Here is a 15,662-nt window from a genome sequence, read left to right as displayed (position 1 = left end):
TGATTAGCCGAAACTTGATACAGTGCTGCCATCTAAAGGTTAAATGGTGTTATTGCGTTATGCAATCATAAATTTATGAAAATATATGAAATGATCACGCATTGGCGATGGCAAGGACAAGAATTGACTCTTAACCCGTCAAAACGTGCAGACGATAGTACCTTGAAGTAACCTTTTAAACTTACTTCATGAGCTGTACCTTGGCCATCAGTCCACTAGATGGCAGCATTTACACTATTTTGTTAATCACCGCCCTTTAGCGCTTTAACAGTGAACGCATTTTATATCTGCTGCTTATCAACCATACATTATCCGATTGAAATTGATACTTTCTGTTTGTATGTGAAAATTGTAAGTTTTGGCTTAAGAGTTGGATAATGTTTATGAGTTTACACAAAAGATTTTTGATGAGAGGTGACTACAATAGTTCATTTGCAGCATTGAATACAAACGAGGGAGCAAATATTGTCAATTTATTGAAAATGAAAAAGCAAACATTACACAACCTGCATAAGGTCCACTATAACACGCATACAAAATAAATAGAAAGTAAAAGACCACAGAAACAAAAATGTGGCCTTGTTCAAAATAAAAAACAAAAAAGTAACAACAATACTTGAGTTTGCAGTCGAGGAACTCTGCTGAACAAAGGCATAGATGAGCACGGCCATTTTCGCACAAGGTACAAAAATACACAGCATCCGTATTCAAAACATAAAAATCCCACAACCTTTAGACACACATTAAGCTAAAAAAATATATGTTTCAAGAAGAGCTAAACCCCAAAAAGGGTCAAATTAAGACTCTCTTACAAAGAGAGAATGAAAGCAATATAGCAATAACAACTTGAAATTCTTTTTAACCGTGAATGTGATTCTGCAGCTAAGAGTCGTCCTTGGACAAATAATTGTTTGGATAAGGCTTCGAAATGATCTGCTTCTCTTTTGCATAGATTTTTCATCTCATTAACTAAAACATTTATCTTGTATAAAACATTGTATCAAGTCCATCACACATTCATAAAACTTCACATGGATGAAAACGGAAAGAATGACATCGTTCTCAAAGTAAATATGCTGTGGAATTGATTCTAAACATCAAAGCACAAGTAAATCACAGTTGACTGTTGCAAGATCCGTTTGTGGCGTTTGAAGCACAGAATTTGAACCTACTTTGGTTTGACAATAAAATAGATTGTTAACATTTCCTCATGCATCTGTGTACAACAGCAATACTTTTTCAGAGGAAGCTTGAATGAAGTAATGAAGAAGAGAAGCATTTTTTTGAAAGGGGGGGGGGGGGGTATAAGCTATACAAGATCAATGGTTATAAAGCCTTAGTTTACCAGTTCTCCCTTTGGTTGTTTTCTACAGACTTGTGCTCTTTTCAAGGTTGTATGTCATATTGCAATAATGTAAGGTCCTTTGTGATACAATTATGTAACCATCACCGTTAAACTCTTTTTTTTTTTTTATGGTATCTACTGTATAGAAACGTTAAGATAGCAAAGAAGCACAACAAGCAGTTGAAATGCCAGTAAGCAGCTTGCAAACATGGATGCTATTGTTGCAACAGAAAATCAAGCAAGTCAAGTTTTAAAATGCAGAGACGGTTTAAAAAAAAAAAGAAAAATGAATCCAGTGACTTGGACTTTTAGCAATTTGAGCAAAATTCAGCCGTTTGTCAAGCAAGCCCTTAATACTGAGCTCAGTGCTATCTAGCCCCAATGAGGGCATTTTGTTCTCAGTCTTATTGCAGCAACTTTCAGCAGTGTCCCAAAGACACGTCGGCACTCAACATCACTCTACGGGGCCTCCGATACCGGTGCTGCTGCTGCTGCTTGTCTTGATGCCAGCCCTGCTAATGTGTAGCCAGGGCAGTTTGGCACAGTTCTTGAAGAGCTGCTCGATGGCTACGTGACGAACGTGCAGCTCAGACGCCAGCGAATCCTTCTCCTGCACGGCCGCAGTCAGCTCTTCGAAGACCTCTGTGGAAGAAGAGGTCATGTAAAATGTCAAAGCAGAGAACATAAATCAAAAACCTGCATTGTCCTTCAAATTTGGACATTGAATGATAGTTTATTTTCTGCAAAACATGAGCGCTGTTCAACACGAGCTAGCCGCGCTTGTTCAGTCCCACCACTTACTTTGAATCTTCATAAGAAGCTGGGCGTTTAAGTGATGGAGCTCATCCACACTCTTTTCAGTCACTAAAAAACAAAATAAAGAAATAATAACAAAATGTGAATCCAGATTCTGTATGAAAAGCAGAGATGCATTTGACATGTTGTCAATATTCATCACTATGAATTGAAAACAGAACGACGACCACAAAATGATGTGAACGTGCCGAGTCATGTCGCTCAAGCATTGAACGTGAAACTTTCCACCAGTAGTAGTTAAATTCCACAATGGCTCACATTCATCTCTGCTGTGGCCCCGACGCTTGCTCTCGGTCTGGCCTCCTGCTGACGAGGACTCCCGGATGTGAAGAGCTTTCCTGCCGTCGCTGGACCAAAGGTCCCCTTGCGAGTTCTGCAGCAACCTCAATTCAGGCAGCTGCGGCGCTTCCACCGGTTCCCAGCGGGGGGCGTAGCGAGGCACCTGGGCTTCCGACTGAGGCAGCAGCTTGCGTTCGCTGGGCTGGCTGTAACAAAGAAGCCTGGACCCGCATCTGCTGAGACTGTTGTTGGAAGAGCTATTGTCTTTGTTCTGGGCGTACTGGATGATACGATTCAGTTTTTGGCCGAGGGCCACTTTCATGCCCTCGTAGGCACTTCGGGGGACCTTGGAGTGTGACAGCTTCTGGTTGGCGATGAGGTGACATTTCTCAAAGCATTCTCTGTGGCCGCGGAGAGACTTTGAATGTAATAGGGTGGCACCACAAACACCTGGAAAGACACAAACACTAGAATCAAATCGAAAACAAACATTGGTTTTGCATTAATTAAAAAAAAAAAAACAATTATCAATAAATCTGCATGTATCATTCTCTTCGTGTAACTTGAATTGTGTGTGGCTTTAAAAGGCTGGGCATGGCCTGGTGAGTGACGTGGAAGATAGCCAATAAGAATGTGGATGTTAATCGTTAACCAGTCTGTAACTTGAGTACTTGGGCATTCGAAAGGTCACAGCAGACAAAGTTAGACATTTACGATGGGCAATCAAGCCGCAAGAGTCCACTGTGATTCTGACGTGAAATGGACCAATTGACAATTAAGAAGCGACTTTGAAGCTTGCTTTTTTATTTTTTTCCCCCCGGCACAAATAGAAGGTGGTCAAGTTTGTGCATACACACTGGAAGCTAAAACTGTCAAGTTGACCCATCACAATCCTCCCGGTAAAGCTGCTTATATGGTGTGTGGGGGCTTAGCAAACGAAGCCTTTAGATTCCCGCCATAATGGAAGAGCGCAATCTCAATGCAAACAAAATCCAGCAAAAGGGATTTCAATTGCTATTCCCTCCAAACAGTTCTGGAAAGAATTTCTAGTGTTTCGTTGAAGTGAATAAATAAACCATACCATTCTTGATGGTTTTTTTTGTGTTTGTTATTATTTTTGAGACCACAGCAGCTCCCTTGTTCTCTGCCGGGTTGAGGCTTCAGGCTACGTAATGACCACAGCTCACATGGTGCAGTGGAGCAATACAATGTGTCTTCACCAGTGAGAAATCCCAAAAGAAGATAACCCGTTACGCTGCTGGCATTTTGAAATAACAGGAAACATCTACTCGGAACACCAACAAAGACTACCCTTCCTGATCTTTAATATATCTTTATATATAGAACTGATTGTGAAACTTTGCAGGGTTTTTTTTTTCTTCCGGAGTCTATACAACTACGTACATACATATATTGATGCTCAAAGGGAAAGAAAAGAAAACCAATAGTTGTCCTACCTTCAATGCTGAGTTCAAAGCAAACGTGGCAGAAAGATAAGGTCCCTGTATCTGTCTCCAGCTTGCAGACACTGCAGATATTGTCATCATTCAGATCAATGTTTACAAACTGCTCCTCTTCATCCATGGCGCGTAGGGCGACACAACTGTGAAATGGATCACATGGCTCAATACAAGAAGCTTGCACAACCAGAAAGATTTTTTTCTTCTTCTTAATGTGCTGTGTATAGAAATATTTTGTGTTATTTTAATCTAGTGACGTTCCGATCGATTATAATGAAAAATAATGCAACAGATATTAGAGGCCTCTTGACATAAATGCTTCACTGAAACTTTCGCACCCACCAAAGGAAGAATAGGAAAGAAGTAAAGTTTATCATCTGTCGTAACTGATTCTTTGTTTGGTGCAGGTGGTTTTGTTTGCACGAACGATACACCGTGTCCCCTCCACAACGTTTAGCGACTAAACGATTACGTTGGTTATCTTGATTAACACTCGATCAGATTCCTCGTTGACTGCATAAAGTTGGATGGTGTATAAATAATACGACTGATGGACTGTATGTGTCCATCTCGTTGAAACTAATAACGGCTAACAATAAGTTAAGCTAGTAACAGTAGCTCAAACTAGCATCCCCTCGAGTGGTTACATTGCATTATTCGTGACCGTTATTCGGCGTTGAAGAGCACAAAAGTGTCTTACCCAGCGAGTGTCGTCTCCTCCACCTTATCATAAAAAGACTGTCCACGGACTCGTCGTCGCCTTTTTGGGCCACACTTTGGTTTTCGGGAAGGTACCCAAACATCTGATAACAACCACGCGTCACGGCAAATCCCAAAACACTTAACAGAAACCTCTTGGCTCCTATCGGAATGTACCACTACTTTACCCAAGGCGGGGAAGTGAAAGAAAACAAATTTCTTAACAAGAATCGTTTGCACATTAGTAATGAAAACAATAATTATGATGACAAAAAATTGTGTATGAATGTATATAGATGAATTGATTTTAGGGGTACATTCTTTTTTTTAACTTAATCGTCTTGTAATTCCTTCTAATACACCCCTGCAAACTCAACATGATATGCCCTCCAGATGTCGTCAGCGTACATATTTCCATGCAGTTATAATAATAATAATAATAATAATAATAATAATAATAATAATTTACATTGTTATTTGAATTTTTTTTTAATCAAATCCCCATTTACAAGTAATGCGTGCACAGGAGAGGGACGCACACTTGCACATATGCATTGGTGCTGATGAAGAAAGAGTCCATAATTCATATTAGATACGCGTAATGCTTTATTAATACATTTATTTATTTATTTATTTATTTATTTACTTATTTATTTATTTATTTATTTATTTATTTATCTTATTACAAAAATGTATATACTCGGGCGTGAAGCAGAGTTCTCAAGTTTGCTTGAGAGAAAATAATTTGCGCCGTCTTGTGGCTAAAAATAGACATTACATCTTGTTATTTCGAAAAAAGTTAAATTTATTTAACTCAGAAAAACACACAATCAAATTTGACCATCACGACATGTTAGTCAGTGCAATTTTGAACAACAGAACATAACATTAAATGTTGGGTGGGACTGAGTCAATGCAAAAGACCTGAAAAGCAACTAAAAGTAAGACAAAACAAATCAAAACCATACTCATTCCACTTTTATAATCACAATCAACAGTAAAAATGGTAAAAATATATACAATACTACATACTATATACTATTAGCAATTTTAAAAAAAGGAGACTTTCTGTAACTGTCCTGTGAAAAAATGCTGTCCATAAAACACAAATCCCGTCCCTCTTCAAGGCCCCAGGCATTTTTTTTATTTTTAATTTCCAGGGTGTCGACATGATAAATGAACCTCTGTTATGTTGGCAAAGTTTTCTATTAGCTGGCAGGAGGTGCATGTGTTGACTCAGTACCAGCACAGTTTACCTTGTAGTGACATCATAGTGTGTCTTCCCACCCCTGTGTGGACTTTATCCTCACAAATTGAATCTCAAAACATCTCCAGGAAGCAATCTCATTAGGCCATAAAAGATGGGTGTCTACTGATTCCAAACACATGGATTTGCCACCTGTCATGTGTAACATCATTTCAAATCACGTTCTAACCTTTTACCTAGTAAGCTCCAATTCAATTTCAGTGTTATTGTGCAAGCACTAGGAAACAGGCCATAAATTGTGTACTGTACTCCATTATTGCCGTGTGAGTGCGCCCACGTCCGTGTGTTTGCCTGGAGGAGACGTGCACATGTTGTCGCACGTCTTGTGTCTTAAGAGGCGAGGTCTCAGATCTTGTTTAGCTTGTTCCGTCAGGTTCAAATAAATGAGGAGGACGAGAAAAGATAGGGTAAGGGGGGGGGAACAGTTCCTCGCATTCACTTGGATCTATATTTCCTTCGGAACCAATCACACGCTGATAAAGTTTGGTTCATTTTCCGACTTGGAATTTATATGATCAATAACGGGTTTGTTCTGAAAGATTTTAAAGTAAATATCACTCCTGATGTTTTCCAGTGTGAGGAGAAAATACAATGACCCTCAGGGGAAGTACAGTAAACAAAAAAAAATATTGCATGATTACACACAAATCATGTCATAACTTGTTTACAGTGGAGGGTGAACTTATACGCACTATCATAAGATGCTCTGTAATTAACACAGTTGAGTTTATGACAGCCGATATTAGTTTCGTGAATGCAGATCCACAGGCTTTTACCCTCGGTTGTATCTTACACAAACAGACACAGTCACAACCTGGAGTGAGTGACACCATCATTCGTCATAGACTGAGAGGAAGGAGCCAAAATGTTGAGTGGGAAGACAGGACAGTCAAAAAGAAACAAGGTAGATGACTCATGAAACATTAGAATATAAACTCCAAGGACATATTATAAAAAACTTCATTTGCACAATGCACATTTTTTCCATTTAAAGTAATGACCTTAAAATAAAAAGCCAGATAGGCCTTTCTCAATTGTCAAAACATTATGACAGTTACAAAATTAAAAAAAATGAAATTCAGGATGTATAGGGAGAGTCAGATTGTTATTATTTTAAAATGGTGCTAAATATTGCCAGTCAGAAAGCATTTTAAGACATTAATAAAACCAACACCATTTTTATAAAAAATGAAAGCTTGTGGCTCAATAATGCCACATAACAGGAGCTACTGTAGGTCTGAAAAAATTACCTGGAAGCAGAGGCCTACTCATTTTCAATCTCTCTGGAAAAACAGGACAATTGCGCATTTGCCACTGTGCAACATGCCTCGGGTTCCAAGTGCCAAGTATTCAGGCTGTCTAGGTTTTGTGATGACACGTTCGAATCAACAGGCAGCAATTGTAAAAAAAAAACGTCAGCACCCTCACTCATTTCTTAATCAGGCATGCATCATGTGATCCTCCTCGGGGCCAGTTCCCATGATGCTTGCCAACCTGAGCGTGATCTGTGGGGTCGGGAGAGGAGACAACCCTGTGATTTCACTCAAGATGAGGGTGCAGATGCAGACATGCCAACTCGGCCTGTTGTCAAGCACGATGATTGTTTCTCACATGCCGGCGGTGAGAGCAATTGTGAGAACTAAATGTGAGACACGTGAAACAAGATACTCTATTGCTTATAAATAGACTCTGGTTGATGGAGAGTGGCATTCAAATTGTGAACTAGGAGTTCCAATTATTGTGAAAAAGAACTCCCAAAAAAGATCAGCAGAATTTAAAAAAATATATATTGTGTTGCAGATGGTTGTGTAGAATGTCGAGCAATTGTGTGTGTGTGTGTATAGAGCCTCACAGTTATTATTATTATTTTTTTAAAAAGCCTTTTTTCAGATGTTCTATATTGATAGCATGTATTTTGGCAATTACAAAATCAATGAATAAAAATCAGTTGAGAAATGAGTAAATTAGGACTTAATTTTCGAGTTTTGTACATTGTCTTTCATGGGAACATTGACCCTCCCAAGATGGCCGCCACATAGGCTTCCTGGGCTGCAGACAGCAAGCATTATCCTTAAGTCATTTGTTGAGTTCCTCCAATTTATAATTTTAGGGAATTTGTATTAATGTTTGTTCACAAATTAGTGAAATCATAATTACATTGAATATTTGCATAAAAAAAAAACAGGCTGTTGAATCCTATCAAGGTATTTTAATGACATCCCTGATGTAGCACTGATATGCAACAGGCATAGAACATTGTCAAACCTTTTCAAAATCCATAATGACTCTGAAACAATGGAAAGGTAATCAGTTATTTACAGTATCCAAGCAAATTTTAAAAAATGGGTAAAAAAGTAAACTCTATAGGTCATAAATACACATTTACATAGAAGCTTTTATAAGCATGATAAAATACTAAGAGCAGGTGTTTAGCATATTCTGGTCCATTGATCGTCTAATCACCACATGGGCGTCGGCAATTTATACAACTATATATACACATTCATATATTTTCTTTAACAGTTTTGTACGCGTCTTTTTTTCCCAGTTAGCACAAAGCTGGTGCACATTGTGTGGTGGTCACCTGGGGATTGTCATTGCGCTCTGTTAGTTTGAGAATAACGACTCTCCTCTGGAGTGATTTGACTGACTCTGCTGTCTGCTCGGGTTCAGGCGGTGCCAAACTTTTGCTAATTAAGTCCTCCGGCAAGTATGGCCCCGGGCCCGGCTCATTCGAAAGAGCGCCCCTATCTGGAGAGTGAAGGAAGAGTTCTTTCAGAACTGCAGACTGTCCGTTTTCTGCCGCCAGGCGGTAGGGGCTGCGTTGGGCCCGGGTTACTTTGTGAGGATCGGCCCCCTCTTCTATTAACATCTTGACTGTGGCCAGGTGGCCTCGCTGGGAGGCCAAGTGGAGAGGAGTAAATCCTTGGCTGTTCTCGGCGTGGATATCCGCGTGGTGTTTGATCAGGAGGCGGGATGTGCTGGTGTGACTGGTTTCTGCCGCAACGTGCAAGGGCGTGTTTAACTCCGAGGTTTTCATATGAATGTCTGCTTTCAGTTCGATTAGGATTCGGGCCACTCGGTAGTGCCCCCTCTGGCAGGCTAAATGCAGTGGCGTGCGGCCGTCCGTCGTCTGGCCGTTGACGTCGGCGCCGGCCTGCTTTATCAGCAGTTTCACGATTCCCAGGTGACCCTGCCAGGCGGCGAAGTGCAACGCCGTCCAATTGTCCTTGCCTTTGATTCGAACGTCGGCGCCGCGGCTCAGCAGCACGCGGACGACGTTCTCCTGGCCGTGCTGGCAAGCCACGTGAGCGGGAGTTCGCCCTTGACCGTCGGTCTCGTTGATGGCCGCCCCGCGGTCGAGCAGCAGGCGCGTCATGGCCTCGTCGCCATTCTGGGACGCCCAGTGCAAAGCTGTAAACTGATCCTCATCCTTGGCGTTGATGTTGGTGCTCCGCCGGCCCAGAAGAAGTTCCACCAGTGGTTTCAAGTGCTTCTCGGTGGCCATGTGGAGGGGGGTGGAGCCCCGCGTGTTGGCGAGGTTGGGATTGGCGTTGTTCAACAAAAGGAACTTGATGGCTTCCTCATTGTCCAAGGTGACGGCGTGATGCAGGAGGCTACCTCCTCCGTCGAGGAGAAGATCAACATCCTGCGGTTGGAGGATCTTCATCAGCTTCGCAATGTCCTTGGTTCGAATGGCGTCACATAACTTTCTTTTGTGAACCTCGGCGGAATCTACAGATTGGAAAGAAGATACCGTTCAACGTGAGCTGCTATTCGACCTTTGACTTTAAGGTCAACCCTTACCGATGGTGCTTTCCTTCTCAAAAGAGAGCGTTATAGAGTCTTGCGAAGAGAAGGCTGAATCTGCAGAGGACATGCCAGACAATCTCTTGCAAGTATTGTCTTTGCTGCGGCAACTTTCTTCCTTTAGTCGATCAAAACTCCTGGAGATTCCAGAATCCACCTGGGTCAACAGCTCGGACAGACTGTAGTCTTTTTCGGGCAACATGGCCGAGACCGGACGAATTGCTTGGTTATCGTTTTTAACCTGTGGAGAGAATAGAAGATGGAAAAAAAGACACGTTTCTTTTAATATCTGTCGTTCACTTAAATCCAGAATCTTTTAATTTGAACAGACTGATGAATATTCAGTAATAACTGCCAATTTTGGCTTTGAGGCAGCATATTATTTGTCTTGTCACAAAAATCAACAAGGCACATGTGACACTCATCAGTTAACATTCTTCCTTGGCCACGTCACTGTTGTTCTAATCAAATATTCACTCGGGAAATAATAATAATAGCGTTTGGAACACCTTTGCAGATACATCTAGCCATGGAAATTTTTAAAAAAAATTATGTTCATTCATCCACACATTCATAAACAACACTGAACAGATGTTGAGAATAAATAAACTTCATACCTGTGAATTTTTTTTTAAAATTGTTTTACATGTTACATTTATTTCTAATGACCATTTAGTCGCTCTTGCTTCCCCTACCTTGTGGTGAAGGGACAGAACGTCACAGGAAGTAGACTCGGACTCTGGCAAGGTCGGAGTCTTGGGCTCCTCTTGAGGTTTACAACATAGAGCTTCAGCTTCTGATGTGATGTCTGGACAAATCAACAATCATAACTAAAATAAATGTACTTTAAAACGAGATAAAGCAAAAAAAAAAAAAAAATCAAATAAAACTTACCCTGGAAGCTAGGTCTGGCCTCAGGACTAGTTGCCCAACAGCGTTGCATTAGACTTAGAAAGCCAGTACAAGCAGTAGGACGGCTCCGTGGCACTGCACCAAGATCTGGACGCACCCCTTTCACCACCTTCACCATGATCTGCAAGATGTTGTTCTCTCCTTGGGGGAAAATAACCACAAGAAACTTCATATCTCTCAAACAGACACATTTCATATAAATGACTATTGTATGGTAGCAAAAATATTTTTTTGGGGCTAAGAATTCTTTTTCTATATTACTCAAACATTACATTGGTCTCACCTTGATAGGGTTTCTTCTGAGTGAGGATGCCCCAGATGACAATGGAAAAACTGGGTGGGAAATATAGCATGGCGTTTTAACAACAGACATTAGAGTAGTAGTTTATTCGAAGCTTCCAAAAAAATAAATAATAATAATCCAACCTGTATATGTCATGTTTGGTATCAGACACTCTGTCTTTCTCAATGATGCTTTCAGGCGGCAGGTAGGCGATGGTACCGCAGAAGCCGTCCCGACTGATGTCATCGGCTCGTGACAGCCCGTTCCAGCGAGCCAGGCCAAAATCTGATATCTACAAGAAAGAGACCAGATAAGGAACCTTAGCAAGAAGTACCCATCTCATAGGGTTCTTGTGACTAAGTGGAGAGAAGCAGCAAAGCTCCAGGAGCCATGTCCCGGCATGCAGCACAGGCAGGAGAGGCCAGTCCTTCATGGTAGAGTGAGCACGCCCACGCATAGACAGATACAGTCACAGGAACTAAAGGAATCCTGTAGGGACAAGCCTGGAAAAAGTGTTTACATGCAGCTATTATACTTAAATGGATGCTGTCCGCCTACTGCATTCATTTCCATTCAACTGCTCAGAGTAAAAAGACAATGCGATGGCCGTCATTTTTAAACGGATCAACAGGAAAGGCAAGGTAGGGTCAAATTAACGGGTAGTTTCCTGGGTGAAAACAAGTTAACTTTCTCACCGGGACATCATTTATTAATTGGTTATTTATTTAAAACATCACATTTTATTGTGCATTGATGGAATGCAAGTAGTAAATAAGTATGTGAATAGTTTTGTATTTGAGTTATTCTTTTAAACATTAATATTCATTTGTGAAATTATAATGCTTTGATTTTTGCCACAAATAAAGTCAAAAAATAAATAATAATAATAAAGAAATAAAAAGTAATTATCATGGAAAATTGTATTATGATGATACAGATGCACTATTGGATCATCACAAGTTGACCTGTTCAAAATATTTATGATCAAATGATTACATACGCAATAAGTGGTTTTGGTAGCATAGGTGGAAAACACACCTTGACGTGGTAGTGGGCATCCAGCAAGATGTTGGCAGGCTTCAGGTCCAGATGGAGCAGGGGCGGGTTCATACAGTGTAAGAAGTTCATCCCCACAGCCGTCTCGTGGATGATACGGAAGCGGAGCTCCCATGGCAGCGGCTCCGTAGCCAGCAAGTTTTCCAGGGAACCCGTCTCCATGTATTCCATCACCAGACCCTGCGGATCCTCGCAGATCCCATACACAGGCAAGATGTATCGGAACTTGGCTGCTTCCATTTTCTTGGCCTCCTCCAGCAGCTCTGACCGCTCCCTGAGCAAATGACAAAATAGAAGACCACATTAGAAATTGCTAGCTAGAAAAGTCATTGCTGCTTTATTGATATCTAAAAGACAAATGTAACCTAAATAGAGTTCAAATATATCCATCAACATAAACCGTATTTTTTCCAATCTGTTGTTTGAATAATCCTAATCGATATTTAAGTCAACAAACGTGCAATGTTCAACTTCTTTAATCACATATTTGAGTCAGCCTCTTAGAAAACATTAACCAAATCATTTGGAGGCTCATGCTTTGCTCACTGACCTGTAATATTTAACTTCAGACCCAAATCAAATGTCAGGAGCCTGCATACCATGCTGACTAGATTAACAGTTAGGGTAAATGTTTACTAACATTAACCTTGGAGCCAAGACCTTGTACACTTTTAAACTATTTGAAGAATTAAACAACGAACAAATAAATATAATTCTTTTAATTTCAGCTGGTGCTTTATTTTTTAATACATATATAAATGCTGATTTAATTTATTTTTTTGCATAATGTGTGAAGATAAATTGTTTACATATAATTGTTTTATGAAACCTGAAAAAATAAAATGATAAAGATTTGGATGTATTATTGTTCAGATTTGATTTATGATTTAGGGACTAAAGAAGATTTTTTTTTTAAGCACATTTTTCCCCCCATTCCAAATGAGCCTGGAATGCTGCAGGTGAGTGAACGCTCCTGTTCCGTGTTGCTCAACCTTTGCTAAGCTGCCGTTATCTCCCCGCTGGCCCCGTTGACATCACTGCAACACAATTCGTGCACTCAGAGCAAATATCTCAGGCAAACACCGTTTTAAAAATACAACCTCTTAATGGGCTTTAGATAAAGATAAATTCTTGCCATTTTGGAATGCGTGGGAAAGACCAAAGTAACTTAGTGGGAATTTTACTTTTAGTGAAATGAAAGAAGTTTCAGATTCAATTTAGAAACCTAGGGTGGGAAATTTCAAATATCAAGAATGATATTTATAACTCATGTGTTTCAGATGGCTCTACTTGTCTCAGCTAATGATTCAAACAGCATATCAAGCATGACTGGCATTATTTTAATCAGGTGGCACGTAACTTCTGCCTAGCAACTGATCATCAGCAACAATAATGACACATCAATCATTTACGTAGGCTACATACCAGGAAAATTATAGTTGTCTCGTGCTTTTTTTAGCATCCGATGCATCTTTGGACATCAATGACATTAATCATAGATGTTTGAAATTTTCTACAAATTGTCCTCACTTGTGAATTGTCTACCATGCAGATGATTATGATAAAACTAGAATTGTAATTTGAATCAAGCTGAACACCACAGTAATATAAATCAACAGGTGTCTAAAAAGATTTAAAAAAAAAAAAAAAAAAAAAAAAAAGGACACACAGAGTGCTTGAAAGTCAGAAAGAAACAAAACAAATACAGACAGTTTATGTAATCTTTTCATTGACGTAGTCCATGCATGACGGGCATCGTTGTGTCAGTCTTCCAATTAATGACTGCTCCTTGTTGAATGTAAGATACATAAAAGGAAAAAAAAAATGGTGCAAACTCTCAGAGGGGGGAAAAAAAGGCATTATATAAGAAGGTGGGCATTAAGTTCTTTGACTTGATGCAAACAGGACCAAACAATGTTCCCACCAGGCCCGGTCGGACTGGTTTTACAGCTTCTATTATGGTGTGTGCCACACAAAAGGTGCCTTTGAGTCTTTTGCGGGTCAGTGAAGGAGCAGGCTAAATGTCCTGAAGATGTACTTTGGAGATGTTTAGGGTTGATAACATCTTGGCTTCGGGGTTCAGCTTGGGAGTTGCGCCACAACCTTGGGGGAAGTGTACTAAAATCATCACTTTACTTTTTGTGATCTGACTTGATGTGTGCAAAGTAACAGTTTATTGCTAATGCTCACATAAGTTAAATCATATTTACAAAATTAAAAATGACTGTCATTTATACACTATGGATGAGCGTTTGTGTCTCTTTAATATCAATTGATTGATTAGGTATTTGTATGAATGGGATAAGAACTCTTCTTTCCGGGCCAGTGCAGTATCAAGAAAAAATAAAAATAGTGTCTTTGTGGCCGTAGTTCACATCAGGTCGTTTATATTTAGCCTGTAAACTAGTTGAGACTGAATCAACAGTTGCTCTGGTGGCTTTAAGATGCAAATTCCACACAATTGAAAGGATCATTTACATACTTTACATTGTTGAGTAGATTTGGGCAACGTCATTTTTCAAAACAACCCCTCCCTTGGATTGACGGATGATTATATCAGTTTTAAGCAAAGGTGAAAATTTGCATTTCTACAATGGAAGAATATTATTTTTACCAACATGCAGGTGAACAGTGGAAAAAAAACATTGCATAGTAGTAGAATGCAGTTTTCAAATCACAAAGGCTACATTTAAAAAAAAATATATATATATACAATGTATGTAAAGTTTACATAATGCTTTATATAGTGTTTACGTAAGTTCAGACAGTGCTTAAAAAGTTCACATATTGTTTTGGGAGACATGGAAAGATGAAATGATAAAGTCATTGAAGTCACTGTTTGCATAGTCCAGTAATTTATGACTTACTGGTTTATGATTTACTGGTTTATGCCATAAAGGTTTGTTGTTGTATTTAACTTTAATTAATAACTCATTTTGAAGTAGAGAAACTGTCTTTAGATAAACTCTCTTTAATATCAATTCATGGTTAACCTTTTAGCACGAGCCTAGCCTATAAAACCAAAATTATTTATGTATAAATTTGATATTGTTTTGGTCATGCAGATGAATTTATTGCTTGGGCTTTTAAAAATAAATAAATAAACCTTGCAGGGAAAAGAAACCCACATTTAAAATCCCAATAAGGGAGGAAAAAAATCATATCAGATTAATTTTCAATGTCATTCAGTTCTAATCTTAATCAATGACGGAAATGAGATTTGGACATCACTCCATTATTTGAAAGACTTACTTGTCATCCACATGAAGGCAAGGAGGGCATTTGATAGCCAGCCATGTTTTCCACTGAACATGCCGGACTTTGTATACTTGTCCAAATCCACCTGAGCCAATTTTCTCCCACCTGCAGAACTCGGATGAATCAAAGGTCCTGAGCAGTCCCATATTCCCATATGGTAAATCGGGATCGTCCATATCCGTGCTGGAAGGGATCAGCTCCTCTTTTCTCCCCGGCACAAAGTGTACGAGTGATCAACCAAACTCAGCTACTAGTGAGCACTTCCTTGTTTTTCTTTTTGTCTAACCCAGCCTGGCCTCTCCCTCTCTTCAGGTGTAAAATAAGGTGGAGCCTCCTGCAGTGACATCATTTCCTGCTTTGGCAGCATCATGCACAAATGGAAGCGTTCACAGGCTCCACCATGAAGGCCACAAATCTAGATCTACTCTTATTTCTGATGGTCAAATGGAAAATATATTCATAGTCAGTCAAATCAGG

The 15,662-nt window shown here is 39.8% G+C and overlaps 2 protein-coding genes across 2 annotated transcripts; both read right to left on the bottom strand.

Annotated features, from left to right (window-relative positions):
* Window positions 1–743: 743 nt before the first annotated feature.
* Window positions 744–4,740, bottom strand: c17h21orf91 (chromosome 17 C21orf91 homolog). The gene is made up of 5 exons (XM_085936746.1): window positions 4,601–4,740; window positions 3,898–4,043; window positions 2,420–2,890; window positions 2,147–2,209; window positions 744–1,987 (listed from the first exon to the last, which is right to left on the bottom strand). The coding sequence occupies exons 2-5, from the start codon at window positions 4,022–4,024 to the stop codon at window positions 1,800–1,802; spliced, it is 849 nt and encodes a 282-aa protein (XP_085792872.1). The 5' UTR covers window positions 4,025–4,043; window positions 4,601–4,740; the 3' UTR covers window positions 744–1,799.
* A 3,315-nt stretch (window positions 4,741–8,055) lies between these two features.
* Window positions 8,056–15,492, bottom strand: ripk4 (receptor-interacting serine-threonine kinase 4). The gene is made up of 8 exons (XM_085936562.1): window positions 15,180–15,492; window positions 11,910–12,201; window positions 11,015–11,163; window positions 10,872–10,921; window positions 10,571–10,729; window positions 10,372–10,484; window positions 9,674–9,917; window positions 8,056–9,601 (listed from the first exon to the last, which is right to left on the bottom strand). The coding sequence occupies exons 1-8, from the start codon at window positions 15,359–15,361 to the stop codon at window positions 8,415–8,417; spliced, it is 2,376 nt and encodes a 791-aa protein (XP_085792688.1). The 5' UTR covers window positions 15,362–15,492; the 3' UTR covers window positions 8,056–8,414.
* Between the last annotated feature and the right edge of the window lie 170 nt (window positions 15,493–15,662).

The sequence above is a fragment of the Syngnathus leptorhynchus genome, chromosome 17 (genome assembly GCF_054491065.1).
Source record: "Syngnathus leptorhynchus isolate UIUO chromosome 17, UIUO_Slep, whole genome shotgun sequence".
Taxonomy (NCBI): domain Eukaryota; kingdom Metazoa; phylum Chordata; class Actinopteri; order Syngnathiformes; family Syngnathidae; genus Syngnathus; species Syngnathus leptorhynchus.
This window is presented reverse-complemented; position numbering and strand designations above follow the sequence as displayed.